This window comes from Pristiophorus japonicus, chromosome 6 (genome assembly GCF_044704955.1).
Source record: "Pristiophorus japonicus isolate sPriJap1 chromosome 6, sPriJap1.hap1, whole genome shotgun sequence".
NCBI classification, from domain to species: domain Eukaryota; kingdom Metazoa; phylum Chordata; class Chondrichthyes; family Pristiophoridae; genus Pristiophorus; species Pristiophorus japonicus.
In genome coordinates this window covers 251408132-251427598 of record NC_091982.1, presented here as the reverse complement: position 1 = coordinate 251427598, position 19467 = coordinate 251408132, and the positions used below count along the sequence as shown (strand labels likewise).

At 48.3% G+C, this 19467-nt stretch overlaps 1 protein-coding gene across 2 annotated transcripts in view; it reads left to right on the top strand.

The window, feature by feature from the left end:
* The first annotated feature begins 3024 nt into the window (after window positions 1-3024).
* Window positions 3025-19467, top strand: part of tp63 (tumor protein p63) — a 384611-nt gene continuing 368168 nt past the window's right edge. For both annotated transcript variants that reach the window (XM_070883827.1, XM_070883826.1), the window contains exons 1-2: window positions 3025-3945; window positions 13635-13735. In XM_070883827.1, the coding sequence (XP_070739928.1) occupies window positions 3922-3945; window positions 13635-13735 (125 nt within the window). In that variant the 5' untranslated portion in view covers window positions 3025-3921. The remainder of the gene's footprint in view (window positions 3946-13634; window positions 13736-19467) is intronic.

Here is a 19467-nt window from a genome sequence, read left to right as displayed (position 1 = left end):
CATTGCCCTACCGAACACCAGCGTGACGGTTCAAGAAAAAGGTCCACCTCCACCTTCGTGTGAGGAGGACACACAAAATCTGCAAAAGGACATAGACAGGCTAAGTGAGTGGGCAAAAATTTGGCAGATGGAGTATAATGTTGGAAAGTGTGAGGTCATGCACTCTGGCAGAAAAAAATCAAAGAGCAAGTTATTATTTAAATGGAGAAAGATTGCAAAGTGCTGCAGTACAGCGGGACCTGGGGGTACTTGTGCACGAAACACAAAAGGATAGTGTGCAGGTACAGCAAGTGATCAGGAAGGCCAATGGTATCTTGGCCTTTATTGAAAGGGGATGGATTTTAAAAGCAGGGAAGTCTTACTACAACTATAGAAGGTATTGGTGAAGCCACAACTGGAATACTGCATGCAGTTTTGGTTTCCATACTTACGAAAGCATATACTTGCTTTGGAGGCAGTTCAGTGAAAGTTCACTAGGTTGATTCCGGGGATGAGGGGGGGTTGAATTATAAGGAAAGGTTGAGCCTCTACTCATTGGAATTCAGGTGATCTTATCAAAACGTATAAGATTATGAGGGGGCTTGACAAGGTGGATGCAGAGAGGATGTTTCCACTGATAGGGTAGACGAGAACTAGAGTGCACGACCTTAGAATAAGGGACCGCTCATTTAAAATAGAGATGAGGAGAAATTTCATCTGAGTGTTAATCTGTGGAATTCGCTGCCTCAGAGAGCTGTGGAAGCAGGGACATTGAATAAACTTAAGACAGAAATAGACAGTTTCTTAAACGATAAGGGGATAAGGGGTTATGGGGAGTGGACGGGGAAGTGGAGCTGATCTGATCAGCCATGATCTTATTGAATAGCGGAGCAGGCTCAAGGGACCGTATGGCCTACTCCTGTTTCTATTTTTTATGTTCTTATGTGACTGAACAGTCCAATTTGGGAATTACAGTCTCTGTCGCAGGTGGGACAGACAGTCGTTGGAGGAAAGGGTGGGTGGGACTGGTTTGCTGCCCTCTCCTTTCACTGCCTGCGCTTGTTTTCTGCATGCTCTCGGCGACGAGACTCAAGGTGCTCAGCGCCCTCCCGAATGCTCTTCCTCCACTTAAGGCAGTCTTTGGCCAGGGACTCCCTAGAATGTCAAGGGCAGCAGGCGCATGGGAACACCATCACCTCCATGTTCCACTCCAAGTCACACACCATCCTGACTTGGAAGTATATCGCCATTCCTTCATCGTCACTAGGTCAAAGTCCTGGAACTCCCTCCCTAATAGCAGAGTGGGAGCACCTTCACCACACGGACTGCAGCGGCTCACCATCACCTTCTCAAGGTCAATTAGGGATGGGCAATAAATGCCGGCCTTGCCAGCGATGCCCACATCCTAGGAATAATTTCCATTCTGACCAAGCTAGCAACTTCCTCTGAGGGACAGATTGTAGTATGAAAATATGCCAACATCAAAAGTACCTGAAATGGTCGTCTTAGTCCCCACCCTGGGATTCCATGATCTGAGCTCCCTCAATGATGGTCCAATTGGCAACTGGCCAAAGGCATCGCAGCTGTGGTTAGTGGACATGAGGTTCAGGCAGCTGGAGCATTGGAAACCTTTTGCTATCTGGCTGCAGAGTCAGCACTGAGGTCACCCTGGTGTTGGGTTGCCTCCTCTGACCTTTAACAGCCCTATGCACAGCACCCACCCTGCCTCTGCGAGATATAATTGTACGTGCGTAACTTTAATCACTCGGTAAATCACACTACAGAACCTGTGAAAATGGAATGCCCAAACCTTCACAAGGCGGAACAGTAAATCATCTAACAGTCGTGGAATGTGCCCATTTGTTTCTTGTTTTGTTCTGATTGGCTAGCAAACAGAAGAGGACGGGCCATATCGGAAATGGGGGATTTCCCCGAGTACCCCCAGAAATGGTGCTGTATTATTGGCTTTTTCAATGAAAATCCCAAAGCATTCTGCTCCCTTTCTGGTTACACAGTCTGCCCCTGCTAGCATAATAATTGTACTGAAAGGAAAAGCCAATTAGGCTCAACCACCCTGTCCGCTTTTCAGAGATCAACTGCACCTACCCACTATACCCCTTAACCCCATCTTCTCACCCTGTCCCCCAACCCCACCTTCCCCCCCTAGCCCTCACTCCCACCTACTCACCAGAACCCCTCAACCCCACCTTATTATTTTGAATGATAAGGGAGTCAAGGGTTATGGGGAGCAGGAAGTGATGTTGAGGCCAGGATCAGCTCAACCATGATTTTATTGAGGCTCAAGGGGCCAAATGGCCGACTCCTGTTCCTATTTCTTATATTTATGTTCTACCCACCGTTTCCACATATCCCTCAACCCCAACTACCTACCATAACCCCCCCCCAACCCCTTCTCACCATGACCCTGAATCCCATCTACACACATCTCAGCATACCTCTCAAGCACACCTACCCCCTTCTCACCATACCCCTCAGTCCCTTCTCTCTCTCTCTCTCTCTGAAAGACATCAAAGTGCCGGTTGACCCCAATTACACTGTGCACTTGATGGCACTCCACTGGTAACAATTCCACCCTCCATTCCCCAGTCCACTCCAGCCTCCCTTCTTTCACCTGACCTCAGCTTTGAACTGTGCCTGTTGGGGAGTTGAACCTTTCGCCACAGGGAGCAGTATTGTCAATTAGCCTCAGAATCTTAAAACATTACATTCACTCATCTCAAAGTCTCCACTTTTCCAAAGAAAACAAGTGCACCTTCCCTAACCTTGCCCGGAATTTTAAACTCCTGATACCGAGCTTGACTCCTGCTTCACTGCAGCGTTACGAACACCGAGCGGCTCCAGTTCCCGCTCGATAGCAGCACAATCCGGGCGGAACCGGCTGAAGCAACGCCAACCGTCGCGGAATTTCAAACGCCAGTCAGTCCCGCCCACACTCACTCACGCTCCGTGCTTGCCGCCATCTGCTCAGCGAGTTCAAGATTCAATTGGCCGGAATTAGCCCCGCCCACAGCACTGGCCCCGCCCACAACACCAACACCGCCCACAGGTCCGGATTGCGAGGTTGTGCCGATGGCGCGGGTTTGGCGAGGTTTTTCACATTTTGGTGGTAAACACATTTTCAGCTGCGTCACTGCCCGGCAACACTGGGTGTCACGGATTACTGTTTCATGGAAAGAAAAGGAACCAACTGCGTGCGATTACGCTGCCCGATTAGTGATTATGCAAATAAACCTGAGCATAAATTTGAAGTATAACCCGGACTCGGACAAATTGTACCCAAAGCGGAAACTCTAACCCTTAATCCTTTACTAATTTGTTTGTACTTCTGAAAATAATGCAGGCTCACAGAGCGAGGCCTTTTCTACTTTTCAACCAAAAACATTGAAGTGTTTGTGTCATACTGGAGTTTACATTTCCTCTCGCTCCTGGTGTAATCTGGATTTATGAACATTTGCTTTGAGGCTAACATTTCCCAGTGATGTGCACTCATAGCCTGGGCCTCACATACAATCTACTGCACCACTGTGACATTTCTGCCTCTTGCACCATCTAAACTGCTGACCTTTCTCAGTACGAAACTCTGGCTGTTTTGTGGGATTGAGTTCTACCTACACTCATTTCACAACCAACCCTGACCAGGAACCCATTCGCAGAGAGAAGTCACTGCTTGTCAACAGCTCCTCGAGACAGCAAACAAACCCATCCGTCATTTTAAGCTGCAAAATGTGAAGCAGCTGAAAGGAAGATGGTTCCATTTTGGGTCGGGAAGCAGCCAAAAGAAGAATGGCCCATTAGTGAGAACAACAACAACAACTTGTATTTATATAGCACCTTTAACGTACCAAAATGTCCCAAGGTGCTTCACAGGAGCGTTATCAAAGAAGATTTGACATCGAGCCACACAAGGAGATATTAGGCTAGATGACCAAAAGCTTGGTCAAAGAGGTAGGTTTTAAGGAGCATCTTAAAGGAGGAAAGAAAGGTAGAGAGCCAGAGAGGTTTAGGCAGGGAGTTCCAGAAGAACATAAGAAATACGAGCAAGAGTAGGCCATATGGCCCCTCGAGCCTGCTCCGCCATTTCATACGATCTTGGCTGATCCGATCATGGACTCAGGTCCATTTCCATGCCCGCTCCCCATAACCCCTTATTCCTTTATCGGTTATGAATCTGTCTTAAATTTACTCAGTGTCCCAGCTTCCACAGCTCTCTGAGGCAACGAATTCCACAGGTTTACAACCCTCTGAGAAAAGAAATTTCTCCTCATCTCAATTGTAAATGGGCAACCCCTTATTCTAAGAATATGCCCTCTAGTTCTAGTCTCCCCCATCAGTGGAAACATCCTCTCTGCATCCACCTTGTCAAGCCCCCTCATAATCTTATACGTTTCAATAAGGTCACCTCTCAATCTTCTGAATTCCAATGAGTAGAGGCCCAACCTACTCAACCTTTCCTCATAAGTCAACCCCCTCATCTCTGGAATCAACCTAGTGAACCTTCTCTGAACTGCCTCCAAAGCAAGTATATCCTTTCGTAAATATGGAAATCAAAACTGCACGCACTATTCCAGGTGTGGCCTCACCAATACCCTGTACAACTGTAGCAAGACTTCCCTGCTTTTATACTCCATCCCCTTTGCAATAAAGACCAAGATTCCATTGGCCTTCCTGATCACTTGCTGTACCTGCATACTAACTTTTTGTGTTTCATGCCCCAGGTCTCGCTGTACTGCAGCACTTTGCAATCTTTCTCCATTTAAATAATAACTTGCTCTTTGATTTTTCTGCCAAAGTGCATGACCTCACACTTTCCAACATTATACTCCATTTGCCAAATTTTTGCCCTCTCACTTAGCCTGTCTATGTCATTTTGCTTTTTTTTTTGTGTCCTCACAGATTGCTTTTCCTCCCATCTTTGTATCATCAGCAAACTTGGCTACATTACACTCGGTCCCTTCTTCCAAGTCGTTAATATAAATTGTAAATAGTTGGGGTCACAGCACTGATCCCTGCGGCACCCCACTAGTTACTGATTGCCAACCTGAGAATTAACCATTTATCCCGACTCTCTGTTTTCTGTTCGTTAGCCAATCCTTTATCAGAGCTTGGGGCCCAGGCAGCTGAAGGCACGGCAACCGATGGTTGAGCGATTATAATCAGGGATGCTCAGGAGGGCAGAATTAGAGGAGCGCAGAGATTTCTGGGGGTTGTGAGACTGAAGGAGATAGGGAAGGGCGAGGCCATGGAGGGATTTGAAAATAAGGATGAGTTTTAAGAATTGCTTAACTGGAAGCCAATGTAAGTCAGCGAGCACAGGGGTGATGGGTGAGCGGGACTTGGTGCGAGTTAGGTCATGGGCAGCCGAGTTTTGGATGGCCTCTAATTTACGTAGGGTAGAATGTGGGAGGCCAGCCAGGAGTGCCTTGGAATAGTCAAGTCTAGAGGTAACAGAAGCATTGATGGATGAGGGCTTCAGCAGCGGATGAGCTGAGGTAGGAATGGAGACGGGTGATGTTACGGTGATGGAAATAGGCGGCCGTACTGATGGCATGGATATGTGGTCAGAAGCTAATTTCAGGGTCAAATATGACACCCAGGTTGCGAACAGTCTGGTTCAGCCTCAGACAGATGCCAAGGAGAGGGACGGAGTCAATGGCTAGGGAACGGAGTTTGTGACGGGGACTGTCGGCTTCGGTCTTCCCAATACTTAGCTGGAGGAGATTTCTGCTTATCCAGTAATGGAAGTTCGACCAGCAGTCTGACAATTTAGAAACCGTGGAGGGGTCAGAGAAGTGGTGGTAAGGTAGAGCTGGGTGTCATCAGCTGCAAGGCGATTTAGATAGGTTGAGCGAGTGGGCAAGCAAACACATGGCAAATGCAGTATAACGTGGATAAATGTGAAGTAATCCACTGGTGGGATAAACAAAAGGACAAAGTATTATTTAAATTGTGATGGCTTGGGAAGTGTCGATGTACAGAGGGACCTGGGTGTCCTTGTACACCAGTCAGTGAAAGTAAACATGCCGGTGCAGCAAGCAGTTAGGAAGGCAAATGGTATGTTGGCCTTCATTGCAAGAGGATTTGAGTACAGGAGCAAGGATGACTTATTACAGTTATACAGGGCCTTGGTGAGACCACACCTGGAGTATTGTGTACAGTTTTGGTCTTGTTACCTAAGAAAAGATATACTTGCCATAGAGGGAGTGCAGCGAAGGTTCACCAGACTAATTCCTGGGATGGCAGCTGCGACTGTCGTATGAGGAGAGATTGGGTCGACTAAGCCTGTATTCACTAGAGTTTAGAAGAATGAGAGGGGATCTCATTGAAACGTATAAAATTCTGACAGGGTTGGATAGACTGGCTGCGGGGAGGATGTTCCTCTGGGAAGTCTAAAACAAGGGGTCACAGTCTCAGGATACAGGGTGGGAAATTTAGCACCGAGATGAGGAGAAATCTTTTCACTCAGAGGGTGTTGAACCTGTGGAATTCTCTACCACAGAAGGCTGTGAAGGCCAAGTCACTGAATATATTTAAGAAGGAGATAGATAGATTTCTAGACACAAAAGACATCAAGGGGTATGGGGCAAAAGCGGGAATATGGTGTTGAGATAGAGGATCAGCCATGATCATATTGAATGGCGGTGCAGATTCGAAGGGCCGAATGGCCTACTACTGCTCCTATTTTCTATGTGGAAACTCACGCTATGTTTTCAGATGATGTCGCCAAGCGGCAACATGTAGATGCAAGCAATATAATGACACAAGTGATGTGACTGTGATGTGTTAAGAACTTAAGAAAGTCAGGACTGAGAAAAGTCAGCCCTGCTCTACCAAAAGCCCATGTCTGATTATTCCATGTGGACACTCCCACCACTACCTATTAGTCTCCTCCTTTAACAAACATTAAAGAATACATTTTATTGTTTAACACTGCTACATTACGTTAAAGTAAGGGACCAAGATGTGTAGGGAATCAGGAGTAGAGGTCAGCAACTCACACTGTGTCCTTATGTATGCAATAACTGTTTAACTCCAAGAGGTATGACCTTGGCTCTGCTTTATTAAGGCCCAAAGTGACTAATATACAAAATGGCTGATCTTTTATACTTGGGCTGCACACACATGCATGCAACCCAATGGCCTCCAACAGTGACGCTATCTAGTGGCTACTGATCCCAAAAGTATATACATGACAATACCCTCCTCTGAGATATTAACACAGTTTTTTACAAATTGAGACGGTCCGGTGTTTTACACTCCCGGGTTGACTGTCTTAGTTCAATTCCAGCCTTGGGTGAGTGTTCAGAGTCTGTTGTGACTGGTGGCTGGGTGGCTGACCTGGTGGGAGTGGCAGTGGCCATGTCAGGGATTGAAAGTCCATTTTCATTGAACATGTCAGTGATTGAAAGTCACAATTCACTGATGACCACTGAGTCCTCTGATGACTGGGGGTAGGTGGTTGGTCGTCGATTGTCTCTTCCTCCGACTGTTCCGGTTCGTCTGTGTGCCGCAGCTTTGTCTGATCCATGTGTTTCCTGCATGTTTGCCCATTTTTGAGCTTGACAATAAATACTCTGTTGCCGTCCTTGGCCATGACAGTACCAGCGATCCACTTGGGACCCTGACCATAATTCAGAACATATACAGGATCATTTACAGAAATATCGCGTGACACAGCTGCACGATTGTGATACCCTTGCTGACTTTGTCTTCTATATTCAACATGATTATTCAAGTCAGGGTGTACAAGAGATAGCTTGGTCTTAAGACCTCTCTTCATCGTTAGTTCAGCAGGCGAGACCCCAGTAAGCGTGTGTGGTCTTGTCTTGTAACTAAGCAGTATGCATGACAGGTGGGTCTGCAGTGACCCTTGGGTTATTCGCTTCATACTCTGCTTTATGGTTTGGACAGCACGTTCTGCTTGCCCATTGGATGCAGGTTTGAACGGTGCTGACCTTACATGTTTGATACCATTGAGTTTCATGAACTTTTGAAACTCCTGACTGGTGAAGCACGATCCGTTGTCGCTAACAACGATGTCAGGCAGACCATGTGTCACGAACATGACACTGAGATTCTCAATGGTAACTGTGGATGTGCTGGATGACATGATTATACACTCTATCCATTTCAAATGTGCATTCACCACAACTAAAAACATCTTCCCCAGGAAGGGACCTGCAAAGTCTATGTGGATCCTGGATCATGGTTTCGACAGCCACGACCACAGACTCAGCGGAGATTCCGCTGGTGCTTTGCTGAGCTGCATGCAAGTGTTGCACTGATGCACACATGATTCCAGCTCAGGGTTAATTCCCAGCCACCATACATGAGACCTGGCGATGGTTTTCATCATTACAATGCCGGGATGTGTGCTATGTAGCTCATGTACAAATTTCTCTCTCCCTTTCTTGGGCATAACAACACGATTGCCCCACAGTATACAATCCGACTGAATAGACAGTTCATCTTTGCGACGAATGTAAGGTTTGGTCTCCTCACACATTTGCTTAGGTATGGCAGACCAATCACCTTTGAGGATGCAACTCTTCACACCGATAAAATCGGATCCTGGCTGGTCCAGGTCTTAACTTGTTGAGCCGTGACAGGGGTTCCTTCACTCTCAAAAACATCCATAACTAACAATAGGTCCACCGGTTGTGGCGCTTCCACCTCCGGTGTGGGCAACGGCAAATGGCTCAAAGCATCGGCACAATTCAGATGTTCCTCGGAGTCACGACCTGTGATCAGCATGTCATCTTAGAACACGACGGTTCTGGGGACAGACTTCAGTAGACTCTCCATGTTCCTCTGGAATATTGCTGCAGCCGAGCAAATTCCAAAAGGGCACCCGTGATAAATAAACAGTCCTTTATGCGCGTTAATGCACAAAAGTCTCTTCGACGTCTCAACCAGCTCCTGTGTCATGTAGGCCAACGTCAAGTCCAGTTTGGTGAACGACTTCCCCCCGGCTAGTGTTACAAACAAGTCATCAGCCTTCGGTAATGGGTACTGATCCTGTTTCAAAACCGTGTTGATAGTAGTCTTGTAGTCTCCACAGATTCTGACTGTGCCATCATTTTTCAGCACAGGAACAATGGGGCTGTCCCATTCATTAAATTCAACCAGTAATATGATCCCTTCATGCTGGAGTCTATCCAGTTCGATTTCAACCTTCTCCCTCATCATATATGGAACTGCCGAGCTTTATGATGGACGGGTCTTGCATCCAAGTCCACGTGGATCTGCACCTTGGCTCCCGTGAAGTTGCCGATGCCTGGTTCGAACAGCGAGGGGAACTTGCTCAGTACTTGGGCACATGTATCTTGCTCCGACAACAACGCCTTGATGTCGTTCCAGTCGCATCTGATTTTTTCAAGCCAGTTCCTGCCGAACAACATTGGGGCCATTGCCTGAGACAATCCATGGCAGTAACTCGTGAACCGCACCGTCATACGACACTTTAATTGTGGCTAATCACCGTTATGAGTTCTTTGTGGTGTATGTGCGCAACTTGGCATTGACTGGACTCAGCCTGGGCCTCACAGCCTTACTATCCCACAGCTTGTCGAATGCCCTCTGGCTCATTATCGATTGACTCGCCCCCGTGTCCAGTTCCATCGGCATCCCATTAAATTTCACGTTGATCATTATCGGTTTGCTCTTAGTTAGGAATGAGTACAGTCCATACACTTCCTCCTCTAGTATCTCGGATTGCGTATCTGGATCTGCGCTAGTCTGACCATCATCCTCCATGTGGTGTGTCGCAGCACGCTTGCTCATCTGCGGACGCTTGTGCTGGAGATGCCCCACTCTAAGACAGCCTTTGCAACTATATTGCTTAAATCGGCACTGCTGGTGCCGGTGATTTCCCCCACAACGCCAACACAGAGAAATCGGATGCATTCCCGCTGGAGGACTTTGGGCAGCCACAAGTTTCGCGTACGCAGTCAGGTAGTTCCTGCCATGTGCCGCTCTGCGAACGCCGAATCAATCATATTTACAGTACTTGCCGAATTTCGATTTTTCACTGATATCTGCTTTAGACTTCTATCGCTATTCTGAGCGATCGTGATGGCCATGTTCAAGTTCAACGTCTCCACCGCCATAATTTATGCAGGATCACCTCGTGGTTGATGCCGATTACAAAGAAGTCCCGCAGCATGTCTGCCAACACAGCCCCGAACGTACACGGTCCCGCTAGACGTCTCAGGTCGGCAACGAATTACGCCGCATTCTGGCCCTCTGAGCGAACGTGCGTATAAAATCTGTATCTCGAGATGGTGATGCCTTCGTCTGGCTTAAGGTGATCCTGTACCAATGTACACAATTCTTCATACGTATTCTCTGTTGGACTCACAGGCAGGAGTAGATTCTTTATCAGACCATAAATTTTTAGACTGCAAACCGTGAGGAACACCACCCGGCGCTGATCCGCGTCGCCGACCTCCTCCATTTTGTTGGCCACGAAGAACTGGCTCAAATAGCTCACAAAGTCTGCCCAATCTTCTCCTTCCCCACATTGCTCCAACAATCCAATTGTGCTCATTTTTGCATGCAAAGATTCTTGTTGCCTCGTCGCCAAATGTTGTGTATGCAATAACTGTTTAACTCCAAGAGGTATAACCTTGGCTCTGCTTTATTAAGGCCCAAAGTGACGAATATACAAAATGACTGGCCTTTTATACTTGGACTACACACAAGTGCGTGCAGCCCAATGGCCTCCAACAGTGACACCATCAACAGTGATTCCAAAAGTACACACATGATCGTCCTCTGGTTAGCTTTCCTTCTGTCACTGGAAACCGGTTCTCGAAAATGGGTAATTATAGACCGGTTAGCCTGACATCAGTAGTGGGGAAAATGTTGGAATCAATTATTAAAGATGAAATAGCAGCGCATTTGGAAAGCGGTGACAGGATCGGTCCAAGTCAGCATGGATTTATGAAAGGGAAATCATGCTTGACAAATCTTATAGAATTTTTTGAGGATATAACTGGTAGAGTGGACAAGGGAGAACCAGTGGATGTGGTGCATTTGGACATTTTAAAAGGCTTTTGACAAGGTCCCACGCAAGAGATTGGTGTGCAAAATTAAAGCACATGGTATTGGGGGTCATATACTGACGTGGATAGAGAACTGGTTGGCAGACAGGAAGCAGAGAGTCAGGATAAACGGGTCCTTTTCAGAATGGCAGGCAGTGACTAGTGGAGTGCCACAGGGCTCAGTGCTGGGACCCCAGCTATTTACAATATACATTAATGATTTAGATGAAGGAATTGAGTATAATATCTCCAAGTTTGCAGATGACACTAAGCTGGGTGGTGGTGTGAGCTGTGAGGAGGACGCTAAGAGGTTGCAGGGTGACTTGGACAGGTTAGGTGAGTGGGCAAACGCATGGCAGATGTAGTATAATGTGGATAAATGTGAGGTTATCCACTTTGGTGGCAAAAACATGAAGGCAGAATATTATCTGAATGGCAGGAGATTAGGAGAAGGGGAGGTGCAATGAAACCTGGATGTCATGGAACATCAGTCATTGAAAGATGGCATGCAGGTACAGCAGACGGTGAAGAAGGCAAATGGTATGTTGGCCTTCATAGCAAGGGGATTTGAGTATAGGAGCAGGGAGGTCTTACTGCAGTTGTACAGGGCCTTGGTGAGGCCTCACCTGGAATATTGTGTTCAATTTTGGTCTCCTATTCTGAGGAAGGACGTTCTTGCTATTGAGGGAGTGCAGCGAAAGTTCACCAGACTGATTCCCGGGATGGCAGGACTGACATATGAGGAGAGACTGGATTAACTGGGCCTGTATTCACTGGAGTTTAGAAGGATGAGAGGGGATCTCATAGAAACATATAAAATTCTGACGGGACTGGACAGGTTAGATGCAGGAAGAATGTTCCCGATGTTGGGGAAGTCCAGAACCAGGGGACATAGTCTAAGGATAAGGGGTAAGCCATTTAGGACTGAGATGAGGAGAAACTTCTTCACTCAGAGAGTTGTTAGCCTGTGGAATTCCCTACCGCAGAGAGTTGTTGATGCCAGTTAGTTAGATATATTCAAGAAGGAGTTAGATATGGCCCTTACAGCTAAAGGGATCAAGGGATATGGAGAGAAAGCAGGAAAGGGGTACTGAGGTAAATGATCAGCCATGATCTTATTGATTGGTGGTGCAGGCTTGAAGGGCCGAATGGCCTAATCCTGCACCTATTTTCTATATTTCTATGGGCCCAAGTTTCGCCGTCTGGAAAAACGGCGCATCTTGATAAGTTGCGCCAACTTTCTGGAAGAAAAAGGGCGCCGAAATCTTACCTTGTGATTCTCCGGTCTCCTCAGGATATCTTCGTGCTCGGCGTGGCGCAGCACAAGGAGTCGGGGGCGGAGCCAGGTCCCTGCGCTGAAAACAGTGCCGGGATCCCTGCACATGTGTGCTAGACTGTGTCCGCATGTGCAGTAGCTCCAGGCCTCCGAGACTGCATGGGAAGGGCCCGACCCTAGCCCTGGCCGAATGGGCTCACCAGGCAAAGATCGGATTGGACCTCCTGCCCGTTCAGCTCCCTCCCAGCCTTCCCCGCCCCCTCCCTCCCCCCTCTTCTCTCCCCCCCCTTCTCTTCCCCCCTCCCCCCCTCCTCCCCGTCGTCAGCGGGACCCACCCGGCATCTCGCTGGGGGGGGGGGGCCCCGCCCAAAATGTCAGCGGCAGCCCGGCCCGTTCAGCCTCTCCCCCCTCCTCTCCCTTCCTCCCTCCCTCCCTCCTCCCTCCTCTCCCCTCCTCACCCTCCTCTCTCTCCCTCCCTCCTCTCTCTCCCTCCCTCCCCCTCCTCTCCCTCTCCCCCTTCCTCCCCCTCTCCCTCCCCTCCTCTCCTCTCCCCTCCTCTCCCCCACTCTCCCTCCCTCCCTCCTCCCTCCTCTCGCTCCCTCCCTCCTCTTTCTCCCTCCCTCCCTCCCTCCTCTCGCTCCCTCCCTCCTCTCTCTCCCTCCCTCCTCCCCCTCTCTCTCCCCTCCTCCCTCCCTCCTCTCCTCTCCCCTCCTCTCCCCCCCTCTCCTACCCCCTCTTCCCCTCCTCCCACCCCTCGCTGTCAGTAACAGAGATACTGACAGAGACAGAGAGAGAGACACTGGGTGGGGCCCTGTCCCAGCATGCTGTTGGAGGGCTCCCGGTGCTGCAGTCGGTGAGTAGAAATAATGTTTTATTTTTTGATTGATTTTTTATTTTTTTATATTTAATTTTTAAATTTTTTTGGGATTGATTTATTGGTTTATTTATTGATTTATTTATCATTTATTATTGATGATGGCTCTTTATTTGTAAAAGTGAAGTGTTTAATGTTTGTAAACCCCCCCATCTCTCGTTCCCTACGCCTGATTTTTGGCACGGTTTTTCTGAGCGTACAAGAATCTACACTCACTCCATTCTAAGTTAGTTTGGAGTAAGTTTTTGCTGCCTAAACTTGAAAAAAAAAATCTGATCTAAAATGAAACTATTCTAACTGGCTAGAACTGGAGCAAACTAAATGCCAAGAATTGCAGTTTCTAAGATGCTCCATTCTAAACTAGTTGCTCCAAAAAAATAGGAGCAACTCAGGCTGAAACTTGAGCCCTATGTTTCTATGTTTCTATATTTACTGCCCACAGGAAATCCAAGAAAAAAGATTCTGTGCGGAGGGCAGAGGAAGACCGGAGGAAGGGGTCATCGGAACGGAAGAAGCAGGAGCAGGAAAAGAAGCACAAGGCAAGTGAGTACGGCAGGCCCAAGCCTCGGGAGGGGCCGGAACCACCGACAGGGAAGCCTGAGCGACCAGCAAGGCCTCCTGCCTACGGAGAAGACTCCCAGCTTGACCTGAACCACAGGCTGACCCCACAGCGCTCTCATCGTCCTCCCTCCGGGTCTTCCGAATCGGCACAGAAAGGTACAGGACACTGAAAGTGTGTACTCTCGAAGCTGGCGGGCCGGAAGTGCCTGGTTTTGGGTGGGGTTGTAGCGGAAGAAGTTTCAGTCTCTAACATTCAGTCTTATTACAGCTGCATGATCCATGATTTACTTAAGAGTACAAGTGCTATATACATAGACATGACCAGACAAAAACAGGCCATTCGGCCCAACCAATCCATGCCGGCGTTTACCCTCCACACGATCAAATAATCCTAATCACACTTACCCTCCCTTTTCCCACATCCCTTCAACCCTTCTCTTTTAACCCCCTCTCCAATCTGATCTTCAATGTTGACACAGTTTCTGCCCTAACCAGTAACTCTGGCAGTGAAACCACAGCCTCACGACTCTGTGTTAAGACGATTCTCCTGCCCTCGGTTCTAAATTTCTTGCATTTAATCTTCTATCTGTGGCCCCTCACCCGAGCCCCCTTAATGACTTGAAACCATCTAGTTTTATCTACTAATCACCATCCTTTCATCATTTCAAACACTTCTATCACATCGCCCCGTAAACAGCCTGGTTTTCTCTCTGCAGGCCGGGTGAGCTTAGCTACTTGGGACAGACCAGGGGTTATTTCCGGGAGTACTTGACTGATAATGACCCAGGGCCACGTTACGCAGAGCAATTCCTGGCGGAGCCATTGGGGAGCTCGGAATGATCTGATGGCCTGATGGTGGGGTTCCCTGTTTCCAGCGGTTGGCTCATGTCATTTATTATGCTACATGAGCCAATGCAGTTGAGGAACTTAGGAATTAGGAGCAGGAGTTGGCCATTCGGCCCCTCGAGCCTGCTCCGCCATTTAATAAGATCATGGCTGATCTTCGACCTCAACTCCATTTTCCTGTACTGTCCCCATATCCCTCGATTCCCCAGAGAGTCCAAAAATTTGTCTATGTAACGACTCAGCATCCACAGTCCTCAACCCTGTCTGCACTCTCTGCTGGATGTAAAAGATCCCACGGCACTATGTCAAAGAAGGGTTATGGGGAATAGGCAAGAAAGTAGAGTTGAGTCCATGATCAGATCAGCCATGATCTTGTTGTATGGCGGAGCAGGCTCGAGGGGCCAAATGGCCCTATTCCTGCTCCTATTTCTTATGTTCCCAAGATGAGAGGAGTTTTCTGCAGTGTCCTGGGGCCAATATTTATCCCACAGCCTCTGGTCATTATCAGATTGTTTGGGAGCTTGTTGTGCGCTAAATTGGCTCACGTTTTCTACATTACACCAGTAATCGCATTTCAAAAAAGTACATCATTGGCTGTAAAGCACTTTGGGACGTCCTGAAGTCGTGAAAGGCGCTAGAGAAATGCAAGTCTTTATTCCTTCCCTCCCTCTCTCTCTCTGTGTCTCTCACGGGCCAGCCCACACTACGATATGTGTGCGCACTAGGTCCGTGCAGCAGAACAGGTCTCCAGTCGTCCTGGTTAACCCTTGCCACTGGATAAAGTCGTAGCTCTGTCAAGCCCGTGTGGTGGCTGGTGTGCAACGATCACCACACGTTAAAACAAATCCACGCACAGGCATCTTCCATCCTTCAACATGTAGTTCATGACCTGGAATATTGGGTCCTTTATCGACACACCTGTGAACTCATCCCTTTTTAGTGTGGAACCAAGTCATGCTTGTTATGAGGGACCGCCTAAGAAGTTATGCACTGCCCGAGAACAACCCCAGCTTCTCCAGTCTCTCCACATCACTGAAGTCCCTCATCCCTGGGACCATTCTGGTTAATCTCCTCTGCTCCCTCTCCAAGACCTTGAATCTTTCCTAAAATGCGATGCCCAGAACTGAACACGATACTGCAGCTGGGATCTAACCAGTGTTTTATAAAGGTTTAGCATAACTTCCTTTAGGGCTCTATAGGGCTAGAAATTCCGTTTTTGACGATATTGTTTTTTTCCCGTTATTTTACGGAAAAAAATACCACTAAAAACGTCGCCATTTTGTAAGGGGGTAAAATTGGCAAAAAAAATGCACTCGACGGTAAAAATCGGCATTGCACGAGGATTGGCAGTGGAAACCGCGGTCCTCGCCAACTTTAGCTCGAGGCCGATTAATGCCAATAATACAGGCCCTGGGAGGGGAGAAAACACACACAAAAATAGCAAAGATAAAAAAATAAACAATGAGAAAACATTCATTATACTCCATCATCATAGGCAGTCCCTCGGAATCGAGGAAGACTTGCTTCCACTCCTGAGTGAGTTCTTTGGTGGCTGAACAGACCAATACAAGAGCCACAGACTCTGTCACAGGTGGGACTGATAGTTGTTGAGGGGAAGGGTGGGTGGGACTGGTTTGCCGCACGCTCTTTCTGCTGCCTGCGCTTGATTTCTGCATGCTCTCGGCATTGAGACTCGAGGAGCTCAGCGCCCTCTCGGATACACTTCCTCCACTTAGGGCGGTCTTGGGCCAGGGACTCCCAGGTGTCAGTGGGGATGTTGCACTTTATCAGGGAGGCTTTGAGGGTGTCCATGTAATGCTTCCTCTGCCCACCTTTGGCTCGTTTGCCGTGAGGAATTCCGAGTAGAGCGCTTGCTTTGGGAGTCTTGTGTCTGGCATGCGGACTATGTGGCCTGCCCAGCGGAGCTGATTGAGTGTGGTCAGTGCTTCGATGCTGGGGATGTTAGCCTGGATGAAAACGCTGATGTTGGTGCGCCTGTCCTCCCAGGGGATTTGTAGGATCTATCACTGAAAAAGAATTAAAAAAATAAAAACTTCAACTTAACTTATTTGTCGGTCTTCACACCTAGCGCTGTTTCTGGGCTGCGACACAGGCTTTTCTCAGCTGTTTTTTCACCCTGAGTTCGGGTTTGCTGAACGGACAATTTTAAGCGGTGCGGGTTTTTTTTTTGGCGTTGCACGTGGTCGACCCGCTTTTCGGCGATATTTCAAAACCGGCAGTCGTTAACTTTGGCCAATTTAGGTGAGTACCTTTTATCGGCAAAAAAGGCAAAATGTCGCCGGAAAAACGTGTGCAAGGCTGGCCAATTTCTCACCCTGTGCCTCCATTTATAAAGCTAAGGATCCAGTATGCTTTTTTAACCTGCTTCTCAACTTGTCCTGCAACCTTCAGAGACTTGTGTACATACACGCCCAGGTCTCTCTTCTCCTGAACCCTTTAAAATCATACCATTTTGTTTATAATTAAGAGGCAATCTTTCAGAGGTATCTACGACAATAAACGCCTGGGAAATGATAGATCTAAAAATTGCTTGAAACTAAATTGTGAAATTATAACAATGGGATTCAAGTTCAAATGATTAAAATCTACATTTAGGACTGAGTTCCTTCACACAGAGATTGGGTCCTAGGTACAGTAGTGGAGGCAATACCCCGGAATAATTCAGGAAACCGCTGGACACTGTAATTGAAGGGGTGTGGCGTTTTTCTGGGTGGGTGAACAAAGATGGGCTGAGTGGCCTTCGTCAGCTATCTCTAACTTGTGATCACTTTAAGGCAATTGTCTTTATCGTTCACACTGTTTGGGGTCTTTCTGGCTGACCATTTACTCGACTTTCACAATTAAAAGAAAGATATCAAAGACTTGGGTTTATGTAGCGCCTTTCACAACCACCGGACTTCCCAAAGCGCTTTACAGCCAATGAAGTTCTTTTTGAAGTGCAGTCACCAATGTTCCCTTATTTATTGGGGGTCGTGGCCCCTTTAATGAGCTGCGCAGCCCATTCACAGATTCGCACACACATGAAACCTAACATTGAAAGATCCGGTCCTGGGCGATGTGGGAATGTTGGTAGTCACTGTTGTAATGTGGGAAATGCGGCCGCCAATCTGCGCACAGCAAGCTCCCACAATCAGCAATCTGATCCTGACCCGACCATTTAAAAAAAATATTCATTCCTGTGATGTGGGCATCGTTGGCAAGGCTGGCATTTATTGCCCATCCCTAATTGCCTGTGAGCCGCCACCTTGAACCACTGCAGTCCGTGTGGTGAAGGTACTCCCACAGTGCAGTTAGGGAGGGAGTTCCTGGATTTTGAACCAGATGAAGGAACGGCCGATATGTCTCCAAGTCAGGATGGTGTGTGACTTGGAGGGGAACTTGAAGGTGGTGGTGTTCCCATGCGCCTGCTGCCCTTGTCCTTCTAGGCGGTGGATTTGGGAGGTGCTGCCGAAGAAGCCTTGGTGAGTTACTGCAGTGTTTTAGTGAACTTGATTGAGGGATAAATATTGGCCAGGACACGGGAAGAACTCCTATGTCTTCTTCCAAATAGTGGCGTGCAATATTTCCTTTGATTTTTTTTTGGGGTGCGTGGCCCCTTTAAGGGTCTGCGCGGCCCATTCACATTACTGCGCACCTGTGGTTTTTCCCATTTAAAAGCCGGTGAGCGGGAGCTCCAGATCACTGAGCTGCCACGCAGCTTAAAAGAAACATTGGTGCCGTGGGATCTTTTACGTTCACCTGAGAGAGCAGACGGTGCCTCAGTTTAACGTCTCATCTGAAAGACGGCACCTCCAACAGTGCAGCACTCCCTCAGTACTGCCCCTCCGACAGAGCAGTGCTCCCTCATTACTGCCCCTCTGACAGTGTGGCGCTCCCTCAGTACTGCCCCTCTGACAGTGCGGCACTCCCTCAGTACTGCCCCTCCGACAGAGCAGCGTTCCCTTAGTACTGCTCCTCCGACAGTGTGGTACTCCCTCAGTACTGCCCCTCCGACAGAGCAGCACTCCCTCAGTACTGCCCCTCCGACAGAGCAGCGCTCCCCTAGTACTGCCCCTCCAACAATGTGGCACTCCCTCAATACTGCCCCTCCGACAGAGCAGCGCTCCCTCAGAGAGTGTTGACCTGGATTTTTTTGCTCAAATCTCTGGAGTGGGACTTGAATATATAACCGTCTGACTCAGAGATGCGTGTGTTACCCACTGAGACATGGCTGACACGATTTCTGAATTTGCAATCATTTGAGATTTTAAGATTAGGCTTTTCCTGTATAATGTATAAATATACTGCATCAAATTGAACAGTTTAATATTTATTCCAAATATTATCTTTCAAACTGGTTGCTCCTCCCTCCACTGACCCACTCTCAGAGGCAGGGCCTCAATGTCCAACTTGGTTATTTGATTGGCTGAAAACTGTTTTCCAACGTCTGTGATTTTCTCAGCCAATCAGAAGAAAGGATGTTGAATGCTGACTTTAATGTGTCAGGAGAGTGAAAGGTCAGCTTTCTGAGCCGATAGTTGGGTGAGTGGCGAAGGTGCAGGGAGCAGAGAGACCCCATCCTCAGGGCAGGTAGGCACGGTGACTGAACCACCTTCATCCTCAGTGACAGGGGCTGAGATAGCATCGCCCAGACGCCCTCCCACACACACCAACCCCCCCCCCCCCCCCCCCCCACACAAACCTCCCCCCCCCCCCACACACACCTCCCCCCCCCCCCCCACACACACCTCCCCCCCACACACCCCCCCCCCACACACACCCCCCCCCACACACACCTCCCCCCCCCACACACACCTCCCCCCCCCCGACACACACACACCCCCCCACACACACCTCCCCCCCCCCCC